General features: G+C 36.9%; 1 protein-coding gene across 1 annotated transcript; it reads left to right on the forward strand.

Annotated features, from left to right (window-relative positions):
- Positions 1 to 27,185, forward strand: LOC103511022 (dorsal-ventral patterning protein tolloid). Its single transcript, XM_026824905.1, has 13 exons — positions 1 to 58; positions 4,012 to 4,195; positions 7,813 to 8,024; positions 8,621 to 8,828; positions 10,984 to 11,192; positions 11,559 to 11,784; positions 12,187 to 12,392; positions 14,202 to 14,430; positions 18,064 to 18,284; positions 18,762 to 18,941; positions 19,929 to 20,058; positions 20,824 to 21,008; positions 24,610 to 27,185. The coding sequence occupies exons 1-13, from the start codon at positions 22 to 24 to the stop codon at positions 24,849 to 24,851; spliced, it is 2,469 nt and encodes an 822-aa protein (XP_026680706.1). The 5' UTR covers positions 1 to 21; the 3' UTR covers positions 24,852 to 27,185.

Raw genomic sequence — 27,185 nt, forward strand, 5'->3', positions numbered from 1 at the left:
GACGGGGAAATTGAGAGCACAATGGCGCTAGGCTCAGACCCAACCAAATCTCCCATCAGTACGTACCCGCCCTGTAGATTCTAGAGATTAGAACCAAAAGCTTGCTATAGTTTCATTAGTGCAAGAAGTTGACTGTTGTATTACCCTGCTCCTTTAAAATTTTCATCATTGAGAAATAGAATAGACTAGAATATACCTTGTTTGTACTGCTGAAATGAGACTGAAAAGTCCCTTTACTCCCACAGTCTTAACAAGGTCTTATGTATTTGCTACAGAATAAATTCTCATTTCTATCGTTTGTCATCGTTTCTCGTTGATACATCGTTTCTCAGCTTAAAAGCCCTTAAAGGTCTCTAGGTCAAGATCAAAGTGTCGTATCTACATAGTTAATCTTGTGTTAAATGTTGCATTAGTATATCTAGGTATGTAGTATTTAGTGCATCTATTATTCTATTAGGAAAAACAATAATTATTAAATGTAAAGATCATGTAGAATTTGATGGTTCAGATTATGATAAATGCTCGCCCAATGATTCATCAATCAGTCTCTCTAAACCTTGATCTTAATTTCAACTTTGATCAAGGTTTTCCTCTAATTCTTTTTTTCCTTGAATGTCTAAATGCCGGCTACACACTGTTCTCTTTCTTACAGACTGTAGTCTTAGGTCTGTCACAGACAGTCTGAGCGTAAGTGGACGGCATTTACAAAAGATATCATAAATGATATTTCTTTTATACCTCACCTGTGTCCAAAATTGAATGTAATTACTTTCTATTTTCATTATAATAATGCTCTTGTTATTGTAATGTTGTTTTATGTTGTATTTGTAATGCTGTTTTGGACTTTATTCATGCCTGTTTGATAATTCTGTTGTCTGTGTGGGAGAAAGAGTACCTGACATGACAGCTAACTAATTTTTTACTTTTTATGAGAATGAGATTGTAGGGGGCTAGTATTCTAGTTTCGTTTTGCTTTCGAATGGAAAATTCAGAGAGCTCTCTCTCCTCCCTAAACTGGTGCTTTCAACGTGCTAGTACCGCGGGCTGGTGTTGGCTTCATTTACTTAGATAGATAGTATTGTTGAGACCTTGTATGGCAAATACTGAACTCACTATTAGGTTTAGGTCTACTAGTACACGCTACACGATTAGGTTTAGGTACTCGGGAAATGATGTTTCCATTTTCACACAATGTCATCAATAATTTTGATTTCATTATTTCTACGGGCATATTATGCGAGAAGAACACTGCTAATGAAGATTATACGAGTGAAATGATGTTTGTTTTTACAATGGAATAATTACTCAAGTGCCTTCCTAAAACTGACAGTAGAGTCAAATGGTGTTGATGTTTTAATCGCTTTCAAAATGTGTGACCTAATAAGCGTCCTGTGTCATCGAAAGTAATAACGAAACATAATTCAGTTTCAAATGTGTGACCCATGCCATCGAAAGTAACACTAACATAAATCAGTCGCGTATGTATATATTTTGGGGGGCTCCCGCAAGGTTTTGTCTGATCGATTGACGGGGATGATTCAAATTAAAGGATTTTTTTGGGCCTCTGAATAAGTCCCTTGGCCCCCACGAAATGGGGGTTACAGGGCTGGAATATACACCATTAATGTAACACAATATACAATATGACAATAATTATCCTGAGTTACAAAGACTCCAGAAATGTTTACTATGTACTTTTATTTAACCTCCACCAAATGTCAAATGTCTCCCACCCATATCTGAATCTCTTTGATCTCCATAGAGATCAGATATTTGAACTTTTTGATAGAGAAATAATTATTTGAACACAAAAGATAACAATGTTTACAATCCAGGGGACACAAAAATCCCTCGGGGCTCAAAAACCCCCTCAATAAATCCAGGGGCTCAAAAAAACACTCAAAATATCCAGGGGCTCAGAAACATCCTCACTGCTTAACCCTTGGTTGTAAACCCCCTTCAAATAACGGTCCTGAAGTAATTTCCCGTTTGACTTTACATTATTAATAATTCATTATTGGCTGACAAACGAAACGCTTCATACAAAGGGTTCATTTGCTGTTTATCTCTATAGCTATATCATAGTTATACGAGCACCTTCATTACATACTTTAATACTATGTACCTAGTAGTTTATACTTGAGTTCTTCCTGTATACGTAAAGGCTAATAGGGTTGGTGTAAACAAAATTGATACAAAGTACGAATAGGGAGGTTAAGTTAGGTACATATTTACGAAAAATTTCAAATAGAGAGGAGGAGAGAGAAAGAGAATAATGATTATATAGGTATATTAAAAAAAAAAAAAAAAAAAAAAAAAAACTATTGAAATATTATCATAGAAAATAACCCCAAAATTAAAAAAAAAAACCTCTTGAACCATTTTTACTTTTACATCCCTCATCCCTCCCTTCACGAATTTAACCCCCTCCCCATAATTTAGCACAGATAGAACTCATCGTAGAGATTAGAACCAAAAGCTTGCTATAGTTTCATTAGTGCAAGAAGTTGACTGTTGTATTACCCTGCTCCTTTAAAATTTTCATCATTGAGAAATAGAATAGACTAGAATATACCTTGTTTGTACTGCTGAAATGAGACTGAAAAGTCCCTTTACTCCCACAGTCTTAACAAGGTCTTATGTATTTGGTACAGAATAAATTCTCATTTCTATCGTTTGTCATCGTTTCTCGTTGATACATCGTTTCTCAGCCTTAAAGCCCTTAAAGAGTTAAAGGTCTCTAGGTCTAGGTCAAGATCAAAGTGTCGTATCTACATAGTTAATCTTGTGTTAAATGTTGCATTAGCATTAGTATATCTGTGTAGTATTTAGTGCATCTATTAGGAAAAACAATTATTAAAATAAATGTAAAGATCATGTAGAATTTGTTGGTTCAGATTATGACCATTTACTCGCCAAGTGATTGTCACTGATCATTCAGTCTCTCTAAAGTCTAAACCTTTAGGCATTTTTAGGACAAATGATAATCATTTGTAGCTTACCTCTATCAGAGGGAAATGTTAATTTTAAATGTAGGTAATGCTGTTGTCATTGTAATGTTGTTTTATGTTGTATTTGTAATGCCGTTTTGGACTTTATTCATGCCTGTTTGATAATTCTGTTGTCTGTGTGGGAGAAAGAGTACCTGACATGACAGCTAACTAATTTTTTATGAGAATGAGATTGTAGGGGGCTAGTATTCTAGTTTCGTTTTGCTTTCGAATGGAAAATTCAGAGAGCTCTCTCTCCTCCCTCCCTCCCTCTCTCTCCCTTTCTCTCTCTCGTTCTCTCTCTTTTTCAGGGGAGGGTGAATACCGAGAGGTGAGTTTTTTTTTTTACATAAAGGGTGTAGGAGAGGGTTATCATGAACCACTCGAAATGCTGTCGAAAAGGCAAAAAAGAGTTGATTTTGCTGATACAAGCAGTCTACGCGTTATAAAAATGTTATAGCATTTGTATGTTACGTACGTATACAATATACATATGTGGATTAAAAAAATAATAATAATAATAAATAAAATGGAAAAAATCCAATCGTGGTTGGAGATTTCGATGCATAATAAACACAATTAACGTTTTAGATTTTGGTAATATCCAAATGCATTTTTCCCCTAAAAAACCTTTTTGTGTACGTTAGGTACGGTACCATCAAAATAAATTCCCCTTTATTCCTGCACATTTTACATCCCCTTTTGTCGCTTATCGGTCTAAGCTGTCGTGTTCTAAGCTGACAGTCTAAATAAAGCGCTACTTATACTTAGATTAATATTAAGCTTGTTCCAGAATTCCACGTGGATTATCCTGGAAAAAAAAGACTAAAGCCGATAGAGACTTAAGCTAGTTCCCGCTTAAAATACTACCCTCATTTTTATGATTTGACTTGGATTCGAACCACTAACCTCCAGATTCAAAGTTCACCGAGTTAACCAATACACCACCGAGGTTGGCGTAGTGATTACCACAAAACTACTAAACTTCATCCTTATAATCTCCCTCATCTTCTGCTTTCAGAGTGTGACCGAAAGTTTGTGAGTGAGGAAGGAGGTCCTCAGAACGGTTCGTTCCACGCGCCCAGCATAGTTCTGCCGGCCAACCAGTCCATATCCTTCCAGTGTGTGTACACCTTCATCGCCGGCCCCGGACAACGGGTCCAGGTGGACTTTGACTCCTTCAACTTGCGGGGAACACCACCAGAGTGAGTATCAGATTGGGTTTTTAAAAGGGGCTTAACGTCCCTAAGTCACCACGTATATAACTTTTTCAACAAAGTAATTATTTCGTATCGGGGTTGTGTTTTTTTGAGTCTTTTGGGTTACTGGGAAGCTGTATTTGTCTTGATTCTTTTGTGGACAACACGCTGCCGATGATCTAATAAATCCCGGGAAGAAGTAATTGATTGCCCAGATGGTCACATTGGTCACCCACCCATACATTATTTCGTATCGGGGTTGTGTTTTTTTGAGTCTTTTGGGTTACTGGGAAGCTGTATTTGTCTTGATTCATTTGTGGACAACACGCTGCCGATGATCTAATAAATCCCGGGAAGAAGTAATTGATTGCCCAGATGGTCACATTGGTCACCCACCCATATACGAACCACGCGCAACGTTGCTTAACTTCAGTGATCCATGGGGAACTGGTGCATTCAACGTGCTAGTACCGCGGGGCTGGTGTTGGCTTCATTTACATAGATAGATAGTATTGTTGAGACCTTGTATGGCAAATATTGAACTCACTATTAGGTTTAGGTCTACTAGTACACGCTACACGATTAGGTTTAGGTAGTCGGGAAATGATGTTTCCATTTTCACACAATGTCATCAATAATTTTGATTTCTTTATCGATTTCGTAGTGGGGTTCCAGGAAATGTTGTGGATACGTGAGTACTCAAATCAAAAGTCCAATAAAACCCCAATAATTTCATTTGAATCGATGTAAAGCAATTTCATTTTTACACACACTTACACATTTTCCAACCTCACTGAATAAACCCTCCCTATTTCCATGATTCCTAAATTTAACTCTTGTGAAATACTCGTAAATTTTATTTGTATGTATTTATTTACACTCATGCATCTGGAAATGTTGTGGATACGTGAGTACTCAAATCAAAAGTCCAATAAAACCCCAATAATTTCATTTCAATCGATGTAAAGCAATTTCATTTTTACACACACTTACACATTTTCCAAATTCACTGAATAAGCCCTCCCTATTTCCATGATTCCTAAATTTAACTCTTGTGAAATACTCGTAAATTTTATTTGTATGTATTTATTTACACTCATGCATCTGATTTTATAAATTTATTCAAGGAGATACTTAGGAAACCAAGTTTAATGTAAAGTTCACATTAAAGTTTCTTTTATTTCTCAACCATTTCCCGATTTTTCTGTAAATAAGAGACATGTAAATAATAGATTTTGAAATTCTTAAAGCCCAGAATAGGTACTACGAATAAAACTCTAAAGCATTTTGAGTTTCTGATGTACATAATACCTATGTATGTAGGAAGATACATAGATAATAATAAAGGTCAAAGATCCTCAGCCTTCTAATACTGTAAAAAATTCATTCCTCCCAAATGAAGCTGCATGGTTAGTTTTGAAACAAATTCTCAACCTGGAAATTCCTTACCTTCATACAGATATTTTCAATTAATATTTTAGTTTTAAGTTTAACTGTTCTTTACCTGCTAGCTGTTCAGCTGTTGGATTAATGTTCAATCAACTTGCACAAAAAGCTTCCCAAACCATTTTCCATTTGACAGGTTCGTAGTTTTCAATAATTCAATGCTCTCGAGGTGTCTCAACTTATCTGCATTTTCTATTGAAAGTGTCGAGAAATTGGAAAGGAACAAGTTAAAAAGCTAAACTTCACTTTCGAAAGGCGAAATGGATTTTCATTTATTTTAGAAACTAGGAAGCTGAAGTGAAAATTTTGATTACTTTTTAGCTTTTTACCGAATTTTGCAAATTAGCATCTGACGTCTGACCCAGATCAACTTTATAATTTTCTCTCTTCCCATTCCTTTCTCATCTTCTCAAACCAATTTTATTTATGATTTTCTTCCCCCCTTCTTTTCTCATCCTCTTTTTTTTATTTTCATTTTTATTTTATTATTATTATTATTTTTTTAATCAAGCAAGGTCCTAAAATTTTGTTATATGTTATTTAACCCACGAGACCTTGTTTAGACTGCTGGAGTAAAAGGACTTTTTAATCTCATTCGAGCAGTATAAACAAGGTATATTCTATTTATTTCTCATTCTCCCAGATCATTTTACAATGATTTTCCCTTTTCCCCTTCCTTTCTCACCTTCCAGATCAATTTTATTATGATTTTCCCCTTCCTTTCTCACCTTCCAGATCATTTTATAATGATTTTCCCCTTCCTTTCTCACCTTCCAGATCATTTTATAATGATTTTCCCCTTCCTTTCTCACCTTCCAGATAATATTATTATGATTTTCCCCTTCCTTTCTCACCTTCCAGATCAATTTTATTATGATTTTCCCCTTCCTTTCTCACCTTCCAGATCAATTTTATTATGATTTTCCCCTTCCTTTCTCACCTTCCAGATCATTTTATAACGATTTTCCCCTTCCTTTCTCACCTTCCAGATCAATTTTATTATGATTTTCCCCTTCCTTTCTCACCTTCCAGATCATTTTATAATGATTTTCCCCTTCCTTTCTCACCTTCCAGACCAATTTTATTATGATTTTCCCCTTCCTTTCTCACCTTCCAGATCATTTTATAATGATTTTCCCCTTCCTTTCTCACCTTCCAGACCAATTTTATTATGATTTTCCCCTTCCTTTCTCACCTTCCAGATCAATTTTATTATGATTTTATTTTCTCTTTTCCTCTCTCATCGTTTAACTTGTTCACAATGTCACGTAAACACCAGGATTCAATCAATACTCGGAGAGCGAGAGAAGTTTTATAATGATTTTCCCCTTCCTTTCTCACCTTCCAGATCAATTTTATTATGATTTTCCCCTTCCTTTCTCACCTTCCAGATCAATTTTATTATGATTTTCTCTTTTCCTCTCTCATCGTTTAACTTGTTCACAATGTCACGTAAACACCAGGATTCAATCAATACTCGGAGAGCGAGAGAAGGCTAAAGTGTTTACTTTGTCTTCATAATGATGATGTTGGAAGTAATTATTTTATCTCGGGAGGGAAAAGGGAGGAAAAACATCCGGGGGATATTTTGATTCGGAAAAATGGCGGCTGTGTGTAAGGCAACTTTGGAAATTTCATGTGAAAGCTGAAAGTAATTAGCATCATGAGCTTGAACACCGGAAACAATAATGTATTTTCCATTTTCCGACTTACCTGCACTACTTAATAATTTAATCAGTGGATACCTACCTACCTGTCGGTCAACAAATTTTTGTGTTGAGAATTTATGTTAGGTTTCATCAAAATCGGACTAATCCTTCGAGGGTTGTTGCAAAACAGATAATACCCACTCCTTAAAACAGTTAAAACTTGAAACAGCTGTTTGAAGACGTCCTACACCTCTATTTTATTCTGCATCACCCTTCATTTTATTCAGATTGGAAACTAAATTTGGATGGTACCCTTTCTCAATAAAGGCTGTTCAACCTGAAAGTGCCCCAAAAGGAAATTATCCTGGAAAATCAGTTTTTTGCCGCATAAAACTGATTTTAGGGGTTAATTTCCTATGGTGCACTTTTAGTTTAAACACCCTGTATACCTTTTGATTCACACCAACATTACCAACCCATGAATCCCCTTTTACTCCCATATGTTATGACAACTCCTTTCCCTTCCAGGTGTAACCACGAGTATTTGGACGTCTACGAGGAGGTGCGCAGTCCTGACCCGGCCTCTCTTATCAACTCTCCATTTGGCGGCCGATATTGCGGCCCTATATCGCCGCGCACCAGGATCTCTCTGTTCCGAGTGGTGGCCATTTCGTTCTACACGGACAAGAACTTCACTGGGCCCGCCCAGTTCAGTGGTCGCTACACCTTCTTGAACGATTGTAAGTACAAAGTGTTTGTACAAATGTTACAAAATTTAAGCACATATCATTCATCATCGTCGTTGATTTTACAGATTTTTTTCCCCCAACACGAACTAGTCTCATAAAAAACAACCAGACTTTTAAAGGTCGATTATGGTGGCGAGGTTTTGTAAATAAACGACCTGTCATAAACAGAACAACTTAGGATATGTATGTACGTATATGTAATGCTCTCCGTGTGCTAGACCATTCCTGATAAATTGAAATGAACACGAACTAGTCTCATAAAAAACAACCAGACTTTTAAAGGTCGATTATGGTGGCGAGGTTTTGTAAATAGACAACCTGTCATAAACAGAACAACTTAGGATATGTATGTACGTATATGTAATGCTCTCCGTGTGCTAGACCATTCCTGATAAATTGAAATGTTGGAATAGATTTTCCATTTCTAAAATGAATAAAAACTAAAAACCCATCATTCTGAGTGGGCTTTTTGTATGTCCACTTAGACTTAGAGCCTTAGGTCTAAAGGAAAACAGCCATAAAGGATGGGTTAAGCTTCTACGAATCTATCATTCTAAGAATTTTCCACTTTCGTTTCATTTTTTCAGCGGAATATGAAATAGGGACGTCGGCCCCAGACACTGCCTGCTCATTTGTCGTCCACTCCGTCGTGAAAAGAAATGGAACCATTATTTCTCCTACCTACCCGGGCACTTATCCCAAAAGTCTGAACTGTAGTTATCTATTTTGTGGTGCTAAAGGACAAAGGGTCCGATTAGAGTTTCGTGACTTCGACCTCTTTTTTGGCGGTCCTCAGTAAGTATACCAAAATTTTCCCGGTTTTAAAAAATAATGAACTATTTAGGGACATATTATGTAGGACTATTTAAGGAACATAAAAGACAATTTCAATCAGAAAGGTGTTGTTGTAATTGTTTGCAAATGTTGGGTTATTTGACTATTAGCTCATTTTACCTCTGGCTTCCCAATATTTACCTATACGTATATTATCATTGCTTTCTTCCAAGGCAGGACAGGAGTTCAAGTGAACTGAGTTCATAGGAATTAGGTATGATAGGTCTATGTAAGGGACATAAGGGACAAATAAGAGAAGATTTGAGACCAATTCGGTGGAGGTGTTCAGTCAAGCAAGGTGTTGAAATTGATGAGCTTTCGATACCACTCCAATGTTAATACTTCAGGGATTTTTATACCCTTTCGGGGATTCTTCGGGTCTGTCTGGTTTAAAAAGGGATTGAGGGATTTTCAGGGATTTTTGAACATTTTAAGAGATTTTAAGTATGTATACCTACATTCATAGTAGGTATTTTCTTTTCTTTCCTTGTATATTTTCCTATTGGGAGTGTTACGTATCTCATAAGCTTTCTCCCTGTCTTTTTCTTCTCTCTTTTATCCCAAGTTACGAGTACATATTACCTATGTCTCTCTCTCTCTCTCTCTCTCTCTCCCCCCCTCTATCTATTATCCATGTCTCAAGTCTACGTCATCTGATGACACAGTTGCCAACCTCTCTCTCTCCGCCTCTCTCTCTCTCTCTCTCTCTCTCTCCCGCTTCTACCTTTTATTACACAACTGACCCAAATAAACAGAAGCAAACACAATAAAATTTATAAAATCCCTTGTCTTCTTCTTTTTGTTCCTTTCTCTCTTTCCCTTTTGTGTCTTCCATTTACCTTCTATGCTTTTCTCTTTCCTACCCCATTTCTTGTTATTCCTCCTTGCCCTTTCCCTTTTTCAATTTTCTCTCCCATCCCTTTTCTCCTTCTCTCGTCTGCTGCCCTATCCCTTGTTCACTTATGCTTTCTTCTCTCGTTATTCCTCCTTTCCCTTTTTCAATTTTCTCTCCCATCCCTTTTCTCCTTCTCTCGTCTGCTGCCCTATCCCTTGTTCACTTATGCTTTCTTCTCTTCTCCTTCTATTTCCCTCAGTCTTTTACTTCGTCCTCCTCTTTCTCTCACCAGTATCTTCTCTTTACCTACTTCCCTCAGCACCCTCTTTGTTTTCTGTTGCCTGAATGCTATTCCAAAGCAGAGTGCTTCCGCAGGGTAAAAAAATGTAAAAAAGTTTCTGCCTCATTTCTCTCACTCAGCTCTCTCTGTCTCTCCCTCTTTCTTTCTCTCTTTCCCCCTCTCCCTTTTGCTCCTTCCGAGCTCTGTCTCTCTATCCCTCTCCTTTCTATCCCTCTCTCTTTTTCCTTTTCTCTCCTCCCGCGGTCTCTCTCCCTCCTTCTGCATCCGACAGTAACGGAAACTTATTTTGCATCTGACAGCACCAGTAACTAATGTAACTATGTATGTACTTAATTATTTGCCTTTTGCCAGCTTTTATATTTTTATAACGAACGATTTTTTTTTTTTTTAAGAGGTTTGACAGAGGGAACTGTAACAGCTATGGTCTTATCGTCCCGAAATCGAAGAGAGAAGGAAGACAGGATAACAGCTCCTGTGATAGGGACCTACTGTGGACAGCAAAGAAATCTGGTCCTGTATTCTTCAGAGTCCACCCTTTTAGTTACTTTTGAAACTCTTCAGCGCACTGCCAATACTCAGAATCGAGGGTTCAAAGGAATTTTTGAATTCAGCGAAAGCTTTGTCAAATTAGGTAAGGAATCTTTCAGGTTTGCATTTATACATTTAGGTTTTAGAAGGAGGCATTTGTCTTTTGGATACACCTGTCATTTAAAGTTAATTTTGATTTATATATCCTTTCGGGGATTCTTCGGGTCTGTCTGGTTTAAAAAGGGATTGAGGGATTATCAGCGATTTTTGAACATTTTAAGAGATTTTAAGCAAACCCTTAAGTTTTGCTGGGATTTTAAGGTTGTCCCCCAAGAACACTGTACCACTTAGGGTTGACTCTGCCACAGCAAGTAAGGATATATTCGCCACTCGTTGTAACTATTTATTTGTTTGTTCATTTTCTAACTATTTATTTGTTTGTTTATTTTCAGCTGTCCTTTCGATGTTGTTAAAGTGTTTGACGGCGACAATATAACAGCTCCTGTGATAGGGACCTACTGTGGACAGCAAAGAAATCTGGTCCTGTATTCTTCAGAGTCCACCCTTTTAGTTACTTTTGAAACTCTTCAGCGCACTGCCAATACTCAGAATCGAGGGTTCAAAGGAATCTTTGAATTCAGCGAAAGCTTTGTCAAATTAGGTAAGGAATCTATATATGATCGTTTCAGGTTTGCATTTATACATTTAGGTTTTAGAAGGAGGCATTTGTCTTTTGGATACACCTGTCATTTAAAGTTAATTTTGATTTATGTATTTCACGAAATGTTGATGTATTTTAATTTTGATCTATTTTTCATGGTATCTTTTTTGCGGGTGAATCATAATTATGTAGTTTAACATTGGGATCTACAACTTTAGATGCATACTAGATAGACATTAGACATACATATTTTGATTAATTCAACCTATCAAGTACTTGAAGTAATGATTAGTTGATTGCTACTACAGGTTGTTCGAAAAACAAAGTTTACTGATCAGTCCATTTGTCCCCGTTCTTCTATTTCAGGATTTATAGCAAAAAGCGGCGTGCACATACGAGGCAGCGAGTGTGATCAGAAAATCCTGAGTAAAAAGGAGTCGACAGGTTTCGTGTACAGTCCCAACTATCCCTTCCCATACCTTCCAAAAATTGTATGTCGATATTTTATTTATGGGATGCAGGATTCTCAAAATCTAGAACGGGTCAAGCTGGAGTTCCTAAAGTTCGATATCCCCAAGGGAGACAGAGGAGAGTAAGTACCTGTACAACCTAGTACTTGTGTAGGACTCGGTAATATGATAGTTGCAAATTATAGGTATTTCAGGGCTCCTGAACATCCCTGCGGGACTCCTAAATACCTGCCCCCACCTTTGGGCTGTGGGGTTGGGATTGCGATATAAGTTAGCCTGCTTACTGAGGGGGGACAGGAATTTTTGTGGTTCAAAATATTTTTCGGTCCAAGTGAGAAATGCGATATTTTTCTAAACTTGGAGTCTTTTGATTCAATAAAATCAAGAATTGACCATCGCATTGTTTTATTTTAGTTATGCTAATGACACGACACCTTAGTTTTAGGTTTTATCAACTCATTTTAATCACTGACAGATGAAAAATACTTTCAACTCCTTTTAACCGCTCACACTCATTCTTACAGCTGCAGCGATGGGTTCCTCAAGTTGTACTTGAAGGGGCAGGAGGCCACGGATAACTATGAGAAGTTTGATCACGAGATGTGCGGTCAGGAAGAGAAGGACAAGGCCCCCATCGTGATGGTGTCTGACGGGCCTCGCCTGGTGCTTGTGTTCAGCAGTGGAGAACTGCAGGGGGGCGGATTCAAGGCCATGTACTCGTTTGAGACAGGTATGCGTTCCATTTATTCATAGCTTAGTTATTGTTTTTAAAAGAAGGATAAGGCCCCCATCGTGATGGTGTCCGACGGGCCTCGTCTGGTGCTTGTGTTCAGTAGTGGAGAACTGCAGGGAGGGGGATTTTAATGACACGACACTTTGAACATAGTTTTAGGTTTTATCAACTCATTTTAATCACTGACAGATGAAAAATACTTTCAACTCCTTTTAACCGCTCACACTCATTCTTACAGCTGCAGCGATGGGTTCCTCAAGTTGTACTTGAAGGGGCAGGAGGCCACGGATAACTATGAGAAGTTTGATCACGAGATGTGCGGTCAGGAAGAGAAGGACAAGGCCCCCATCGTGATGGTGTCCGACGGGCCTCGTCTGGTGCTTGTGTTCAGTAGTGGAGAACTGCAGGGAGGGGGATTCAAGGCCATGTACTCGTTTGAGACAGGTATGTGTTCAATTTGGTCATGTCACAGACTTTGTCTTTATGAGTGGCTAATTGGCCATACTCTTTATCATATACATATTACTATAAACAACCCTGTATAATTGTATATGTATCATGTACCTACCTACGGAAAATGAGAAAACCATCACAAAATGTTTCTTTATTGATTAAAAATTAATTCAGTCAGTAGTAGAATTGGGTACTATAAACAACCCTGTATATGTATTTATCATGTACCTACCTACGGAAAATGAGAAAACCATCACAAAATGTTTCTTTATTGATTAAAAATTAATTCAGTCAGTAGTAGAATTGTCTTTTCAGTAGGAATAACCCCTAGTACTTTTGAATACATACTTCCTGCTTCAAAAACCTCGTTAGTTGTCGTTTGAATCCCAGGAAGGATATGAAAAGTTCCAAATTAAGGACAGCAATTATTTTTCAAGATCAACTTCTCAACTTATTCTGTAAGAAGTTCTCCGAATAACCCCTAGTACTTTTGAATACATACTTCCTGCTTCAAAAACCTCGTGAGTTGTGGTTTGCATCCCAGGAAGGATATGAAAAGTTCCAAATTAAGGACAGCAATTATTTTTCAAGATCAACTTCTCAACTTATTCTGTAAGAAGTTCTCAAATTCCTCGACTTCCTGTTTGACAGAATACAAAGTCCCGGGTACGGCGGCCCCCAATGGCAGTTGTAACTTCACGTATCGGAGTTCGAGCAAGAAGAAGGGCGAGTTCAATTCTCCACGTTACCCGAGCAACTATCCCAGCAATCTGACCGAGCAAGTGGGCACTTAGGGTGCAATAGTCCTACATACTGGACTCCGCACACGGGAATTTCGTCAGAAATTGGGCACTTAACTTTCTCTATGAATGAACTTCACTCAATGTTGTTTTAGCAGTTTGAGCTTTTGCCGAATGTAATGTTGATGTATTTTAAATTTGATCTATTTTTCATGGTATCTTTTTTGCGGGTGAATCATAATTATGTAGTTTAACATTGGGATTGTTGTCTAAAAATGCCGACCCCACTTGAGTGGGAAAAGGTAAAGAAGAAGAAGAAGAACATTGGGATCTACAACTTTAGATGCATAGGTACTAGATAGACATTAGACATACATATTTTTATTAATTCAATCTATCAAGTACTTGAAATAATGATTAGTTGATTGCTAGTACAGGTTGTTTGAAAAACAAAGTTTACTGATCAGTCCATTTGCCCCCCGTTCTTCCATTTCAGGATTTATAGCGAAAAGCGGCGTGCACATACGAGGCAGCGAGTGTGATCAGAAAATCCTGAGTAAAAAGGAGTCGACAGGTTTCGTGTACAGTCCCAATTTGACTTCCTGTTTGACAGAATACAAAGTCCCGGGTACGGCGGCCCCCAATGGTAGTTGTAACTTCACGTATCGGAGTTCGAGCAAGAAGAAGGGCGAGTTCAATTCTCCACGTTACCCGAGCAACTACCCCAGCAATCTGACATGCACGTATAACTTCCTAGCCACGCCCAATGAACAGGTTACCATTATATTCGACCAGTTCAAGATCCGCGCTGATTCCGCCAATGCGACCTACGCTCAGATGGGGTGAGTTTAGAATCAGAAAATTCACTAGAATACCTCTAATCTCTAGATTCTAAAAATATTATACCTATCCTCTAAAAAAATACCTCTAAATCCTCTATAACAATTATACCTCCTACCCTTGAAAATGGCTACAAACTAGATCGAAACCCCGAGTCGGGATAATACGACTTGTAAATATAAATATGTATCCATTGTTTAACATAACAAAGTACATAGATAGGATCGAACTTTAGATCCACCCCTTTTCAAGTATGATTGAAACGAAGAAATAGGAACAACTAATTTGTTAGAAGTGACAGAGTTGTATTGAGAAGGGAGAAAGGGTACCTACTCAAAAGAGTTGCGAGTAATCGGCAACTGGGAATTCTTGCAAAAGGGATCAAGCTTCTGCTAATCCTTCAGCCTATTTACTATTGGTATTTTACGAGACTCAACTTCAGTAGCGTTTAAAAATGCCAAAGCTAAAGGAAAATGACTGTGACATTTACCCAAGCATCACATGAAAGAAGAAAGGCTGTATTGAAAAGTCACGTATAGGTTTTACCTTACCTAGATACCTAGCCAGGTATGTAAAGCTAAATCAGAGTCTGAATTAAATTTAAGATCAAAATTAAAGTGCAGCACATTGCATAATTTGAACATTTGAAGTCTATAGATAGGCGGTGTCATAACTTACCGTGGTGATGCTAAAACTACCTATAGCTGTACTTTTGATGTGTAGGTAGTAGGTACATCTACCTTATCTTTTGGATTGAAAGGACGGACACTGTTGTTGTACTTAGTGATGGGTAGATAATGTTGCTATTGACATAAAAACCTTGGGATAGCAGACCTGTCAAACCCCTCATTAGACCCCTTCAGTTCGGGGGCCCCGAGCTAGCTCTCTGGCCTAGGCACCTCTTGATATCCTCTTAATGGTATAGTATATGGACTCACAGCTTTTCTCTAGAATAAACCTGAGTATGCGGACTCTTTAGAGGTGCTGCAGGTGAATTTTGGAGAAACTGATGTGTAGAGAATTTATGTTAGGTTTCATCAAAATCGGACTAATCCTTCGGGGGTTGTTGCAAAACAGATAATACCCACCCCTTAAAACAGTTGAAACTTGAAACAACCATTTTAAGACGTCCTACACCTCTATTTTATTCTGCAACACCCCTCATTTTATTCAGATTGGAAACTAAATTTCGATGGTACCCTTTCTCACTAAGACAAGCAAGCTGTTTATGTACAGGCTGTTCAACCTAAAAGTGCCCCAAAAGGAAATTATGCCGGAAAATCAGTTTTTTGCCGCATAAAACTGATTTTAGGGGTTAATTTCCTATGGTGCACTTTTAGTTTAAACACCCTGTATACCTTTTAAAAAATCGACCACAATTAATGATTGAGCCAGTTCTGTCTCTTGATGAAATCCTAGATAACTATATAGGAACACAAATAAATTATCTCTGTTTGAAGAACAAAATCATAAAGGCCCATAACAAGAGGAATACAATAAAGCACTTTGGTTTGGTATTGGATCAGGTAAGTATCATATGTATAATAATCGCATCAATAATTGTACATCAGCTGCAGCTGATGACTATTATCCAATATTGAACTGACTGTGAACCCAGACATGTCGAAGTATTCTCTGAGATGACCTCCCTGCATTTTCTATTGAAAGTGTCGAGAAATTGGAAAGTAACAAGTTAAAAAGCTAAACTTCACTTTCGAAAGGCGAAATGGATTTTCATTTATTTTAGAAACTAGGAAGCCGAAGTGAAAATTTTGATTACTTTTTAGCTTTTTACCGAATTTTGCAAATTAGCATCTGACGTCTGACCCAGATCAACTTTATAATTTTCACCTACGCTCAGATGGGGTGAGTTTTGATCATCAGAAAATTTACTTTTGAAATGCCTCTAATCTCTAGGTTCTGCAGAAAGGATGTAACTAAAGATCCACCCACCAGCCTAGTTAGCTTGGTGCTTAGTGCGTCTGCCTTGTAAGTGCTAGGCCGCGGGTTCGATTCCCGGGCAGGGCGGATTTTATCATGAAGGGACAAGGCTCGTTCTCCTATACTGTCTTGCTTCTCTCTTCGATTTCGGGACAATTAGACCTTAGCAGTTACAGTTCCTCCTATCAAACATGATTGAAACGATGGAATAGGAACATCTAGTTAGATGTTACGAGTATTCGGCAATTGGAAATTCTTACAAAACGGAGTAAGCTTCTGCTAATCCTTCAGCCTATTTACTATTGGTATTTTACGAGACTCAACTTCAGTAGCGTTTAAAAATGCCAAAGCTAAAGGAAAATGACTGTGACATTTACCCAAGCATCACATGAAAGAAGAAAGGCTGTATTGAAAAGTCACGTATAGGTTTTCATCTTGTGTCAGCAAAATCCTTTGTCACCTCTGATATATTGAAACACACTCTACATTTACACCCCTTTCATTAGTTTTTCTTTAGCTTACGAGGTGTTTATGATGTGTATATACCTATGTACATTTGTACAGACATGAAAGAAGAAAATTTCAAGTCATCCCGTTATTGATACTAAATTATTGAGCTTTTTCTAAATGCATATACCTATGTACATTTGTACAGACATGAAAGAAGAAAATTTCAAGTCATCCCGTTATTGATACTAAATTATTGAGCTTTTTCTAAAAGCAACAGAGCTTTTTAAAAAAAAAAAATGTTAGAAGTGACAGAGTTGTATTGAGAGCTCTTCCATTCAACGGGCGTTTGCAAAGTAGTAAATTTCGCAAATGAGAAATTTTGCTCGAACATTTTTTGTGGGTTTAGAGGTGTTTATACTTTATATGGATTTTCACTAACCAGATTAGAAAGGATCATTTTACAGATTTTACCGAAACCGAATCAAAAAGAAGAAGAAGAAAATCAAATCCTTTGCACATAAAGTTGTATTCAATTATGTGACTTTTTTCATTCATCATACGAAATTTTTCTTTGGACTAGTTTGAACTGTGGTGGCGCCATTACGCCCAAAACAGTCCAAAGAGAAATTTCGTATGATGACTCAAAAGAAAGTCACATAATAAAATACGGCTTAATTTGACAAAATTTCAACTCTCTCTCCCGCATATACCTATGTACATTTGTACAGACATGAAAGAAGAAAATTTCAAGTCATCCCATTATTGATATTAAATTATTGAGCTTTTTCTAAAAGCAACAGAGCTTTTTTTAAGAATTTGTTAGAAGTGACAGAGTTGTATTGAGAGCTCTTCCATTCAACGGGCGTTTGCAAAGTAGTAAATTCCGCAAATGAGAAATTTTGCTCGAACGGTTCTTGTGGGTTTAGAGGTGTTTATACTTTATATGGATTTTCACTAACCAGATTAGAAAGGATCACTTTACAGATTTTACCGAAACCGAATCAAAAAGAAGAAGAAGAAGAAGAAGAAGGAGAAAAAAAATCAAATCCTTTGCACATAAAGTTGTATTCAATTATGTGACTTTTTTCATTCATCATACGAAATTTCTGTGAACTGTGGTGGCGCCATTACGCCCAAAATAGTCCAAAGAGAAATTTCGTATGATGACTCAAAAGAAAGTCACATAATAAAATACGGCTTAATTTGACAAAATTTCAACTCTCTCTCCATGACTGTGACTACAGGGTGACCGCATGTCAGGAGGACTGGCTCGAGATGTACAACGTATACAAGGACAACACGGAGAAGCTGATAGGTCGCTACTGTGGCATGACCACCCCGGGGCCCATGGAGTCAAACCGGGGCGCAGTCGGGGTTCGAATCCTGCTGCACACAGATGCCATGGGGGTGTACAGTGGGTTCAAAGCCCGCTACTCCTTCGACGTGGCCAAGTCCATTTTTGGCGGTAAGTCTTTCAAAAAGTCCTTGGGATAGGTATACAATTTCTGGATTGGAAAAATGGCCTAATGGTCAAAGATCCCATATATACAATTTCTGGATAGATTTATGATACCGCCTACATAAACTTAATCAAGCACCTAAAGTAATGATCACTTACATTGATTACCACTACTAAATATTGTTGTTAGATTTATGATACCGCCTACATAAACTTAATCAAGCACCTAAAGTAATGATCACTTACATTGATTACCACTACTAAATATTGTTGTTTCAAAAACAATCAAAGTTCAGGCATCATGCAAATTTTCTTTTTATCAAAATAAAAGTAATTAAGGAAGCGGATTATATGCACGAAAAAAATGGCCCAAATATGTATGCAATGTGCACCAAAAAATGGCCCAAATATGCCCAAATATTTGTGTCAAATCGAATTTCAGCTCATTTGAACCTTGTTTGTTCTTACCCTACCCTATTTCAGATTGTGGAGGCAACGTCAGCAGTAGCAACAACGGCGAAATCCTTAGTCCAAACTTCCCGCTCAATTACGATTCCCCCCGGGGAATGCCCAGCAAAACCTGCAACTGGTACATTAATGTACGCCCCAACTACAAAATTCTGCTCAATTTTGAAATTTTTAGTTTCGAAGGTGATCCGGCAGGTGAGTACTTCCAAATTTTTACTTCAAAACATTTGGAAATTAACTATTTAAGGAACATATTATGTAGGATTATTTAAGGAAAAGACAATTTCAATTAGAAAGGTGTTGTTGTTGTAATTGTTTGCAAATGTTATTTGACTATTAGCTCATTTTACCTCTGGCTTCCCAATATTTACCTATATTGCCATTGCTTTCTTCCAAGGCAGGACAGGAGTTCAAGTGAACTGAGTTCATAGGAATTAGGTATGATAGGTCTATGTAAGGGACATAAGGTTGGAAATTAACCCACAGGACTCTACTTTGTATGTGCTCAGAAATTTTTACCTATGTATCTAAACATTTAAAAACACAGAAATGAAATTGAATTGTACGTGAAAAAGGTTTTTCGGCGGAGTTTGATCCCAGGCACTTATAGTACGGGAGCTAGCGATGTAAATTTTACCTCAAAAGGTACACAATTTTGAACCAGTAGGTTTGATATTATAGAAAGATAGACTTTGAAACCCATCCATGAGGTCTAAAATTTATTGAAAATTATTCATATTGGATATCCGCAGACAAGAACCATCCAAAAGGGGAATAAATTTGCCTTATGGACGGTTCTTTTCTGCTTAATGCTGTCTATTTGTCTTTTCAGGGAGACGTTGCTATCGCTATAATCTTACTATCTCCGTAACCAATATTCGAACAATTATTTATAAAACACTTCTGCTAAGTTCGAAGGACCAAGTAGGGTTCCCATGACCGCTGCCGAGATTCACCAAATAACCAATATTTTTTGTGTTTTTAGGGAAAGGTTGCTATAATTTCACTATTTATAACCAATATTTGTGTGTGTTTTTAGGGAGAGGTTGCTCCGCGGCCGTAGTTCGAGTTTGGAATACCAAGGACGATCCTCCTCTGGAGTTATGTGGGGAGATTTTGTGTTTTTAGGGAAAGGTTGCTATAATTTTACTATGTATAACCAATATTTGTGTGTGTGTTTAGGGAGAGGTTGCTCCGCGGCCGTAGTTCGAGTTTGGAATACCAAGGACGATCCTCCTCTGGAGTTATGTGGGGAGAAAGCTCACAAGGACAAGTGGGAGTTCCTGTCGGAATCAAATGAAATGAGGCTCAGGTATATGATATTCCAATTATACACACGATAACATATAACTTTAGGAGACTAGGAACGGTAATTTTGCCTGTCTGACCCTTTGTTTAACCCTTAGGCCAACCACTCACTATCAGGTAGATCTGACGACAGGTACACCTGATCAGGTCTATCAGATAGCATGTGTGCTCATCAGGTATCAGGTAGACCTGACAGATGGACCTTTTCAGCCGTACCTGTCAGGTATACCTAATAGTATGTGTGCTCATCAGGTATCAGGTAGACCTGACAGATGGACCTTTTCAGCCGTACCTGTCAGGTATACCTAATAGTATGTGTGCTCATTAGGTATCAGGTACACCTGACAGATGGACCTTTTCAGCCGTACCTGTCAGGTATACCTAATAGTATGTGTGCTCATTAGGTATCAGGTAGACCTGACAGATGGACCTTTTCAGCCGTACCTGTCAGGTATACCTAATAGTGTGTGTGCTTATCAGGTATCAGGTAGACCTGATACCCTACAACCTGGTCATCCACTGTATCTTCCACAGCAATCGCAATCTTTTTTTTTTTTTTTTTTTTCTTCATCAGGTCTACCAGATAGTATGTGTGCTCATCAGGTATCAGGTAGACCTGACAGATGGACCTTTTCAGTCGTACCTGTCAGGTATACCTAATAGTGTGTGTGCTCATCAGATATCATAACCTGATACCCTACAACTTGGTCATCCACAGTATCTTCGACAGCAATCGCAATCTTTTTTTTTTTTTTATTTTTGCTTCCAGTTTTATCTCGGCAGAAAAGTCAGTCGGAGCTCAAGGCTTCAAGGCCACGTGGACAGAAGTGTCTCTGCCAAAAAACCCGTGTAATGAGTTCCGCTGTTCGAAAAGCAAATATTGCATCCCGAAGAAGCTTCAGTGTAACAAACGAATGAACTGCGGAGCAGATGATGATTCTGACGAGAAAAATTGTAAGTGAGGGACTGAAGGGTAACGGGGAGGTAAATGATGTAATCTAGTAAGATGAGTGCAAATGAGAAGGGGCCAAATGAAAAACTATAGTCGAGCAAGAAGCACTTAGGGTGCAATAGTCCTACATACTGGACTCCGCACACAGGAATTTCGTCAGAAATTGGGCACTTAACTTTCTCTATGAATGAACTTCACTCAATGTTGTTTTAGCAGTTTGAGCTTTTGCCGAATGGTGATGACAGAATAAAGAAAAGATATCGTTTTGTATCTGCCATACACCGGGGTGATGGTCTCTAGCCTTGTTTAGCTGGCTCGTCCTGAACCGCAGTCAACCACCAACTTGTTCTTGGTGCTTGGTCTTTATAAGCAGAGAGAACCCTTGAAGAACTGCCAGAGCTAGACTGGTTCACCCAATGTGATGTTGATTGACCCAGTCAGTTCTTTTTTATGTGTAAACCATCGGCCGTGCTCGCTATCCTTTTCCATTTGGCCTCTTCTCTTTCTGTCTTGCTCTAGGTGGTTTTTTCTTACCGTGGAAGTTGCACGGTCTCTAGCCATGTTTGACTGACTCGTCCTGAACCGTAGTCAACCATCGACTTGTGTTTGTTCTTTATAAGCAGCGAGAACGCTTTGAAGAACTGCCAGAGCTAGGCTGGTTCACCCAATGTGATGTTGATTGGCCCAGTCAGTTCTTTTTTATGTTAATCCATCGGCCGTGCTCGCTATCCTTTTCCATTTGGCCTCTTCTCTTTCTGTCTTGCTCTAGGTGGTTTTTTCTTACCGTGGAAGTTGCACTGATTATTTTTTTTCTCTCTCTTCGTTATTGTTCTTTTCGTTCTCTCTCTTTCTCTCATTGTTCTTAAAATTTTCTTCCAACTCTCTTTGTACTTTACTCATGCATATTTTCATGTTTTATTTTTTTCTTTTTCGCCCTCTCTATCATTTTCAGTTTATCAAGTATCCATAAATCTTTAATTTAAATAGACTAAAAATAATTTGAAACTTCATGTAACATATTTTAAACAAATCTAATATGCATATTATGTTTTAAAATTTGGTACAAAAACCAAAAAACAATTTCATAGACAGTTACAGATACAGATCTGGACTTGTGGAATGGTTTGATTTGTGATTTTTGGTTTCTTGTGTGTTATTGGGAATGTTGATTTCAAAGAATGATTTTGAATTCTTGAACGTTTGGTCATAATCATCTCATCCTAATGCTACTATGACTATTTGTTTCAACTCTAGACCCCATATCTGTAGCGTTCTAACTGAAACTATTTCCAATAAATTAGTTGCTCTGACAATCCTCAAGTACTATTGTACTTATCGTAGACTTGGTCTTTTAGCATTTAAATTAAAAAAAAGATTCCTAATTTTACTGCACATTTAGACTCCTCATTGAACACAATAGACATGTTTGATACTGACAATAGAAGATAGCACTGATGCAATAAAGTGTGCACTAATACGAGGAGAAATAAAATACAAGATAAATTTAGTCGGTGGCCTAACGTCAAAAAAGCTGCATTTCGTCAGGAAAGCACCAAATTTGGCATGGACCTTTATTTGGACCATATAAAACTTTTAGGAAGGGGTGACACCGAAAACCATGTATACGAACAAAATGGCGGCCTTTTTTCCAAAATGGCGGCCAAAAAAAGGGGTTTTTTGAGAATATCTCGTTTCCGATAAAAAATTTCTAATAACAATAAATTAGAAAGTTGTTTGTCTTTTTATTTTCTACATTCCATACATTTACACTTTTTCTCTATTCTAATAACAGTAAATTAGAAAGTTGTTTGTCTTTTTATTTTCTACATTTTATGCATTTACACTTTTTCTCTAGCATGTACAAAATTACGAACATGAAAAGAACATAGTATACTTGTAAAACAGACGATGCATAATTGTGTCAAGACTTCAAGAGAAAGAGAAAGATTCCTAATTTTACTGCACATTTAGACTCCTCATTGAACACAATAGACATGTTTGATACTGATGCAATAAAGTGTGCACTAATACGAGGAGAAATAAAATACAAGATAAATTATGAAAATTACGAACATGAAAAGAACATAGTATACTTGTAAAACAGACGATGCATAATTGTGTCAAGACTTCAAGAGAAAGAGAAGTTATCTGGAAACATAATTTTGTTTCGTGTTGATTATTTGTACAATCATTGCAAGTTGAGCCTATTTTTCATTCCGCATTGTCAATTTCTTAGCAATCATTCACCACCGCCATCTATTAGATGATAAGGTGGCTTTGGTTTCTGAATGAAATCACCCAAAAGTGTCCCTAGTTTAGTGACGTGATTCTTATGTTTAATATTGATTTTATTTATGTGTATAATGTACACAGGTGACCCCAACCGTGGAACGGTGACATTTCGCAATAGCACTTCTTGTTCTATTTCGGTTCTACTCTTACTAGCTCTCCGATCCCTAGCATGCTCATCTCTTTTCTCACTGTGAGTTTCTCTTTCACCTGTCTTCTTACAATTGTGTGTCGTGTGTGCTTATTTATCTAATTTATCTATTTTTCTTTATTCTTCTCTCTTTTTGTTTGATGGGTTGAAAGATTTCTTTTAATCCATTTAAAAGATCGTCTTTTAACATGGAAAATTGAAATTTGTTCTATCAAGCCTTCTAAAAGCTTCTACTTAATTACTTTAAAACCCATGTCTCGCTTCTTTTATCTTGTGCATGTGCATCAACATTATTATTATTCTTTTAATTTTCTCAATTTTCTTTTTTTACGCTCTTTCTGCTTTGTTGAAATTAAGTAACTATCGATCTTTGTAAAAAGTCCTTATTTTATCAGTATTAACTAAGGGTTTGTATACAGGTACACATCTACAGATCCATTTATAATATAATATCCAGTGGATAACAGAAGTTAGTAATGGTTTCTTCGGTCAGACTACAAAAGGATTCGAAAGTAAACGTGTTGTTTTGCAAACTTTTGCAATCAATTGAGTAGGTACCTACTCTACTGTGATTTTCCTGATTATCTCATTTTATTGTTCTACCTAATAGATCTCATTATGTTTATTTAAAAGTACAATTTAAATTTCCATTGTTTTGCGCAATTTTTCCCTGCAGTTAGATTTGAATTGCTTCTGTACCGATGTTGAACATTTGTTCTAAATGTCTTTTACTTGATTACCCCAGCCCGTGTGATACCAGGTCATTTTGTAGATTGATATATGTATGTATCCATTGCGTGTGCTCTTTTGTAATTCTAATATTTTTCATTAAATTTCGTAAAAAAAGGGAAAATGTTACGTGGGTTTTACACGGAAAACAATATTGCCTTAGTGAAATTCTACATTTACAAGAGAAATTTTATTATAAGGAAGGTCAAGGGGGTCAGCAGCACGTTTGTTTTAAAAAGGTGGATGTGCCAGAACTTGGCCAATGCAAGTGGTGTACTATTTGACCTTGTGTACACCCTAATATTCTATGGTTCATCATCTAACGTTTTACCTACATCAAACAGGTTCTTGCCCTTTACTATGTTACAATAATTCCCTATCTAGACCTAGCAAACTTATACCTAACGTGTCTCATTGTGTTTCGTGTGTGGCAGGTGTTGTTGAAGTGCCAGTCGACCTTTGGTTCTGTAGTCTGGTGGGCGGACTCGCAGCCAGTGTAGTCCTCACTATGGTGCTCTGTGTTTGGTGCATGAAGCGTCGGTCTCGACACAGACGTCATCACTCGCGACATCTCGCCAGACTGCATGCATCGCCCGGGTCCTTGCGATCACTCGCGGGACAGCAACACGTCTGCGACGAGCTAGGCCAACGATTCGCCAGTGTAGACAGTGTCTGATACTTACTGCCATACAAGTCTTTTACTTGATCCTCTACGCTCCTCCTACCGTCAGGTTTCCAGTGGGAAAAAAGTTACCACAAAAATTAGTGTAAACACAGGGTTTTAGAATCTTTTATTTGCGTTTCGACCTCTACAGGGTGCTTTCTCTTTCCAAGAAGACGGGAAAGCATTTGAGAAAAGAATTCGGATGGATTTTAAACTGACACCTACATATGTAGGACATGATATACTTGAATTTGTTTCCCATCAAATTACATAGCATATATTCTAACGTTATCTACACTAGGGAATCTATTGGTACTAGACTAGGTGAAGATGCTATTCTCAAAGTTATACGTACGAAAAGACATGTTTGCCAAAATGATGGAATTGACATGAAATGTACACAAAAACATTAAAATCAGTTTTTATGCTAAATAAAATTATGATCTCAATATCTAGTGTGAGTGATCACATTAAATTTACGGTTCACTGTAAGCATTGTTTTATTCATGTTTACCTACCAATATTGTCAGTTTCCGTAAGCCAACTCTTTTATATTGTGATGCATTCCAAAATTTATACCTATATGCATAATTGATAATTTGCCGCTTTCTATGTTATTGAAGACCTACCCAAAGAATTTTCAAGTGTCGGTATATTAGATTGATTGGTCTCTCAAATAAATCAGCTCATCTTGTGATACCTACTTTGCTCTCTAATAACTCTTATGAATCTATTTGTTGTGTATGTGTACATAAATAATTTAAATTGTTCATAATTTCCTAGCTTATTCACTCTTGTCGTGTTTAACCTTCATTTGGGGTTAAAAGAAGTTGGAAAAATGGGAAAAAGGCTTTAAAAATATTTTTTGTAGTTTCTTTGTAAAAGCAAAAAAATTACAAGTGAATTTGAAGTTTATTATGTATATAGGTATTGTTTGTTATTTTTCATCTCTCATTTTTATTTCTTGGTTGAATTTTATTTTTGATCAATGTTTGCACAGGCTTGGTATAATCAACAGCTTTCTACTCATACGCTAAATGCCCGACGAAAAATTGATGTCTTCCGCAGAAATGGTTGGCACCTTCGGCACCCCACAAGACTTTTCCTCGTTGAAATTGTAGAATTTACAGTATTTGCAAATGTTGTTGAAAAATAACATTCATTCATTTAATATTCAGTGTGTTTGAAAGCACTTACAACTTTATTTACACAGGTCATAATGAAAACCAATATTAACAGTATTTTCATTAATTCATTGCAGGCACTTCTTCTGGTGTGGTCAGACCTTGTATGCTTTCTTTCACCATAGTTGGTGGTTGGTGTTTCAATCGTACATACTGAATTTAATAAACCATTTTTTAGGTACGTATGTACTTCGAATTTATGTTGTCAGATTTGTGTAGCACAATGAACAAGGTGCTTTCAAATATAATGATGACATCATGATAGCTTGGGTCATTTTTTTATAAAATTGATCTACTTCCTCAGGAAAGTCTATCTTGAACTTTGGTTTCTTATTGTAAAATAATCTCTCAAGCTGTTTTTAGTATGATTTTCAGTATTAATTTATTTCGAAGTTGTATTAAACGAACGTGATTTGACATTATTTATTTAATTTACCTATAATATATAAATATATCTAAACTACCTATATAAATATATACTCGTACTTTATTATTTAACCATTATAAATAAAACTAATTTATAGGTACACTTTAAAAATCATTAAATTTTATGTAATATTTTAGGTTGAAAGTGTAAACGATTTTCAGTCCAGTTCTAATGTGGGTAAAAGATTTTTAATTTGGCCTTCCTGTTCGTAATGCAGTATTTTAGAAAATAACTCCCTTTATTCAATCAACTACAATGAACAATACCTTTCTTTGACATAATGTATACTTGTATACTGTAATATAATGTCAGACAAATACGTAAATTTATTATGAAAGTACGGGAAATTGGTTCCTTTGAAATCGTTTACATTTTTATATTTAAAAAAATTATGCTCAAATATGAACTTAATTAATGAATGCTTTTTTTATAAAAAAGCAAATGGAAAAATTATTTTTAGGTTTAAAATAAAATTATTAAAATTGTAGGTTCTTTAAATTTTATAAATTAAATTTGAATGTTCAGTGTTTTAAACTTGGTTAATTTAAGTCTGGGTTCACAATCGGTTATGTAACTGGATAACAAGCACCAGCTGATTGAAGGTTATCCAATCGGCTCTTCTGGATAAGCAGTCATTTTTATTTTCCACAAAAGAAAAATACAATTTGAATCGCTTTTCTACAAAAAATTACTTAGATGTTGGATCAGGTATGTATCATATGTATAATAATCGCA

This window comes from Diaphorina citri, unplaced genomic scaffold, assembly GCF_000475195.1.
Source record: "Diaphorina citri unplaced genomic scaffold, Diaci psyllid genome assembly version 1.1 scaffold665, whole genome shotgun sequence".
Taxonomy (NCBI): Eukaryota; Metazoa; Arthropoda; class Insecta; order Hemiptera; family Psyllidae; genus Diaphorina; species Diaphorina citri.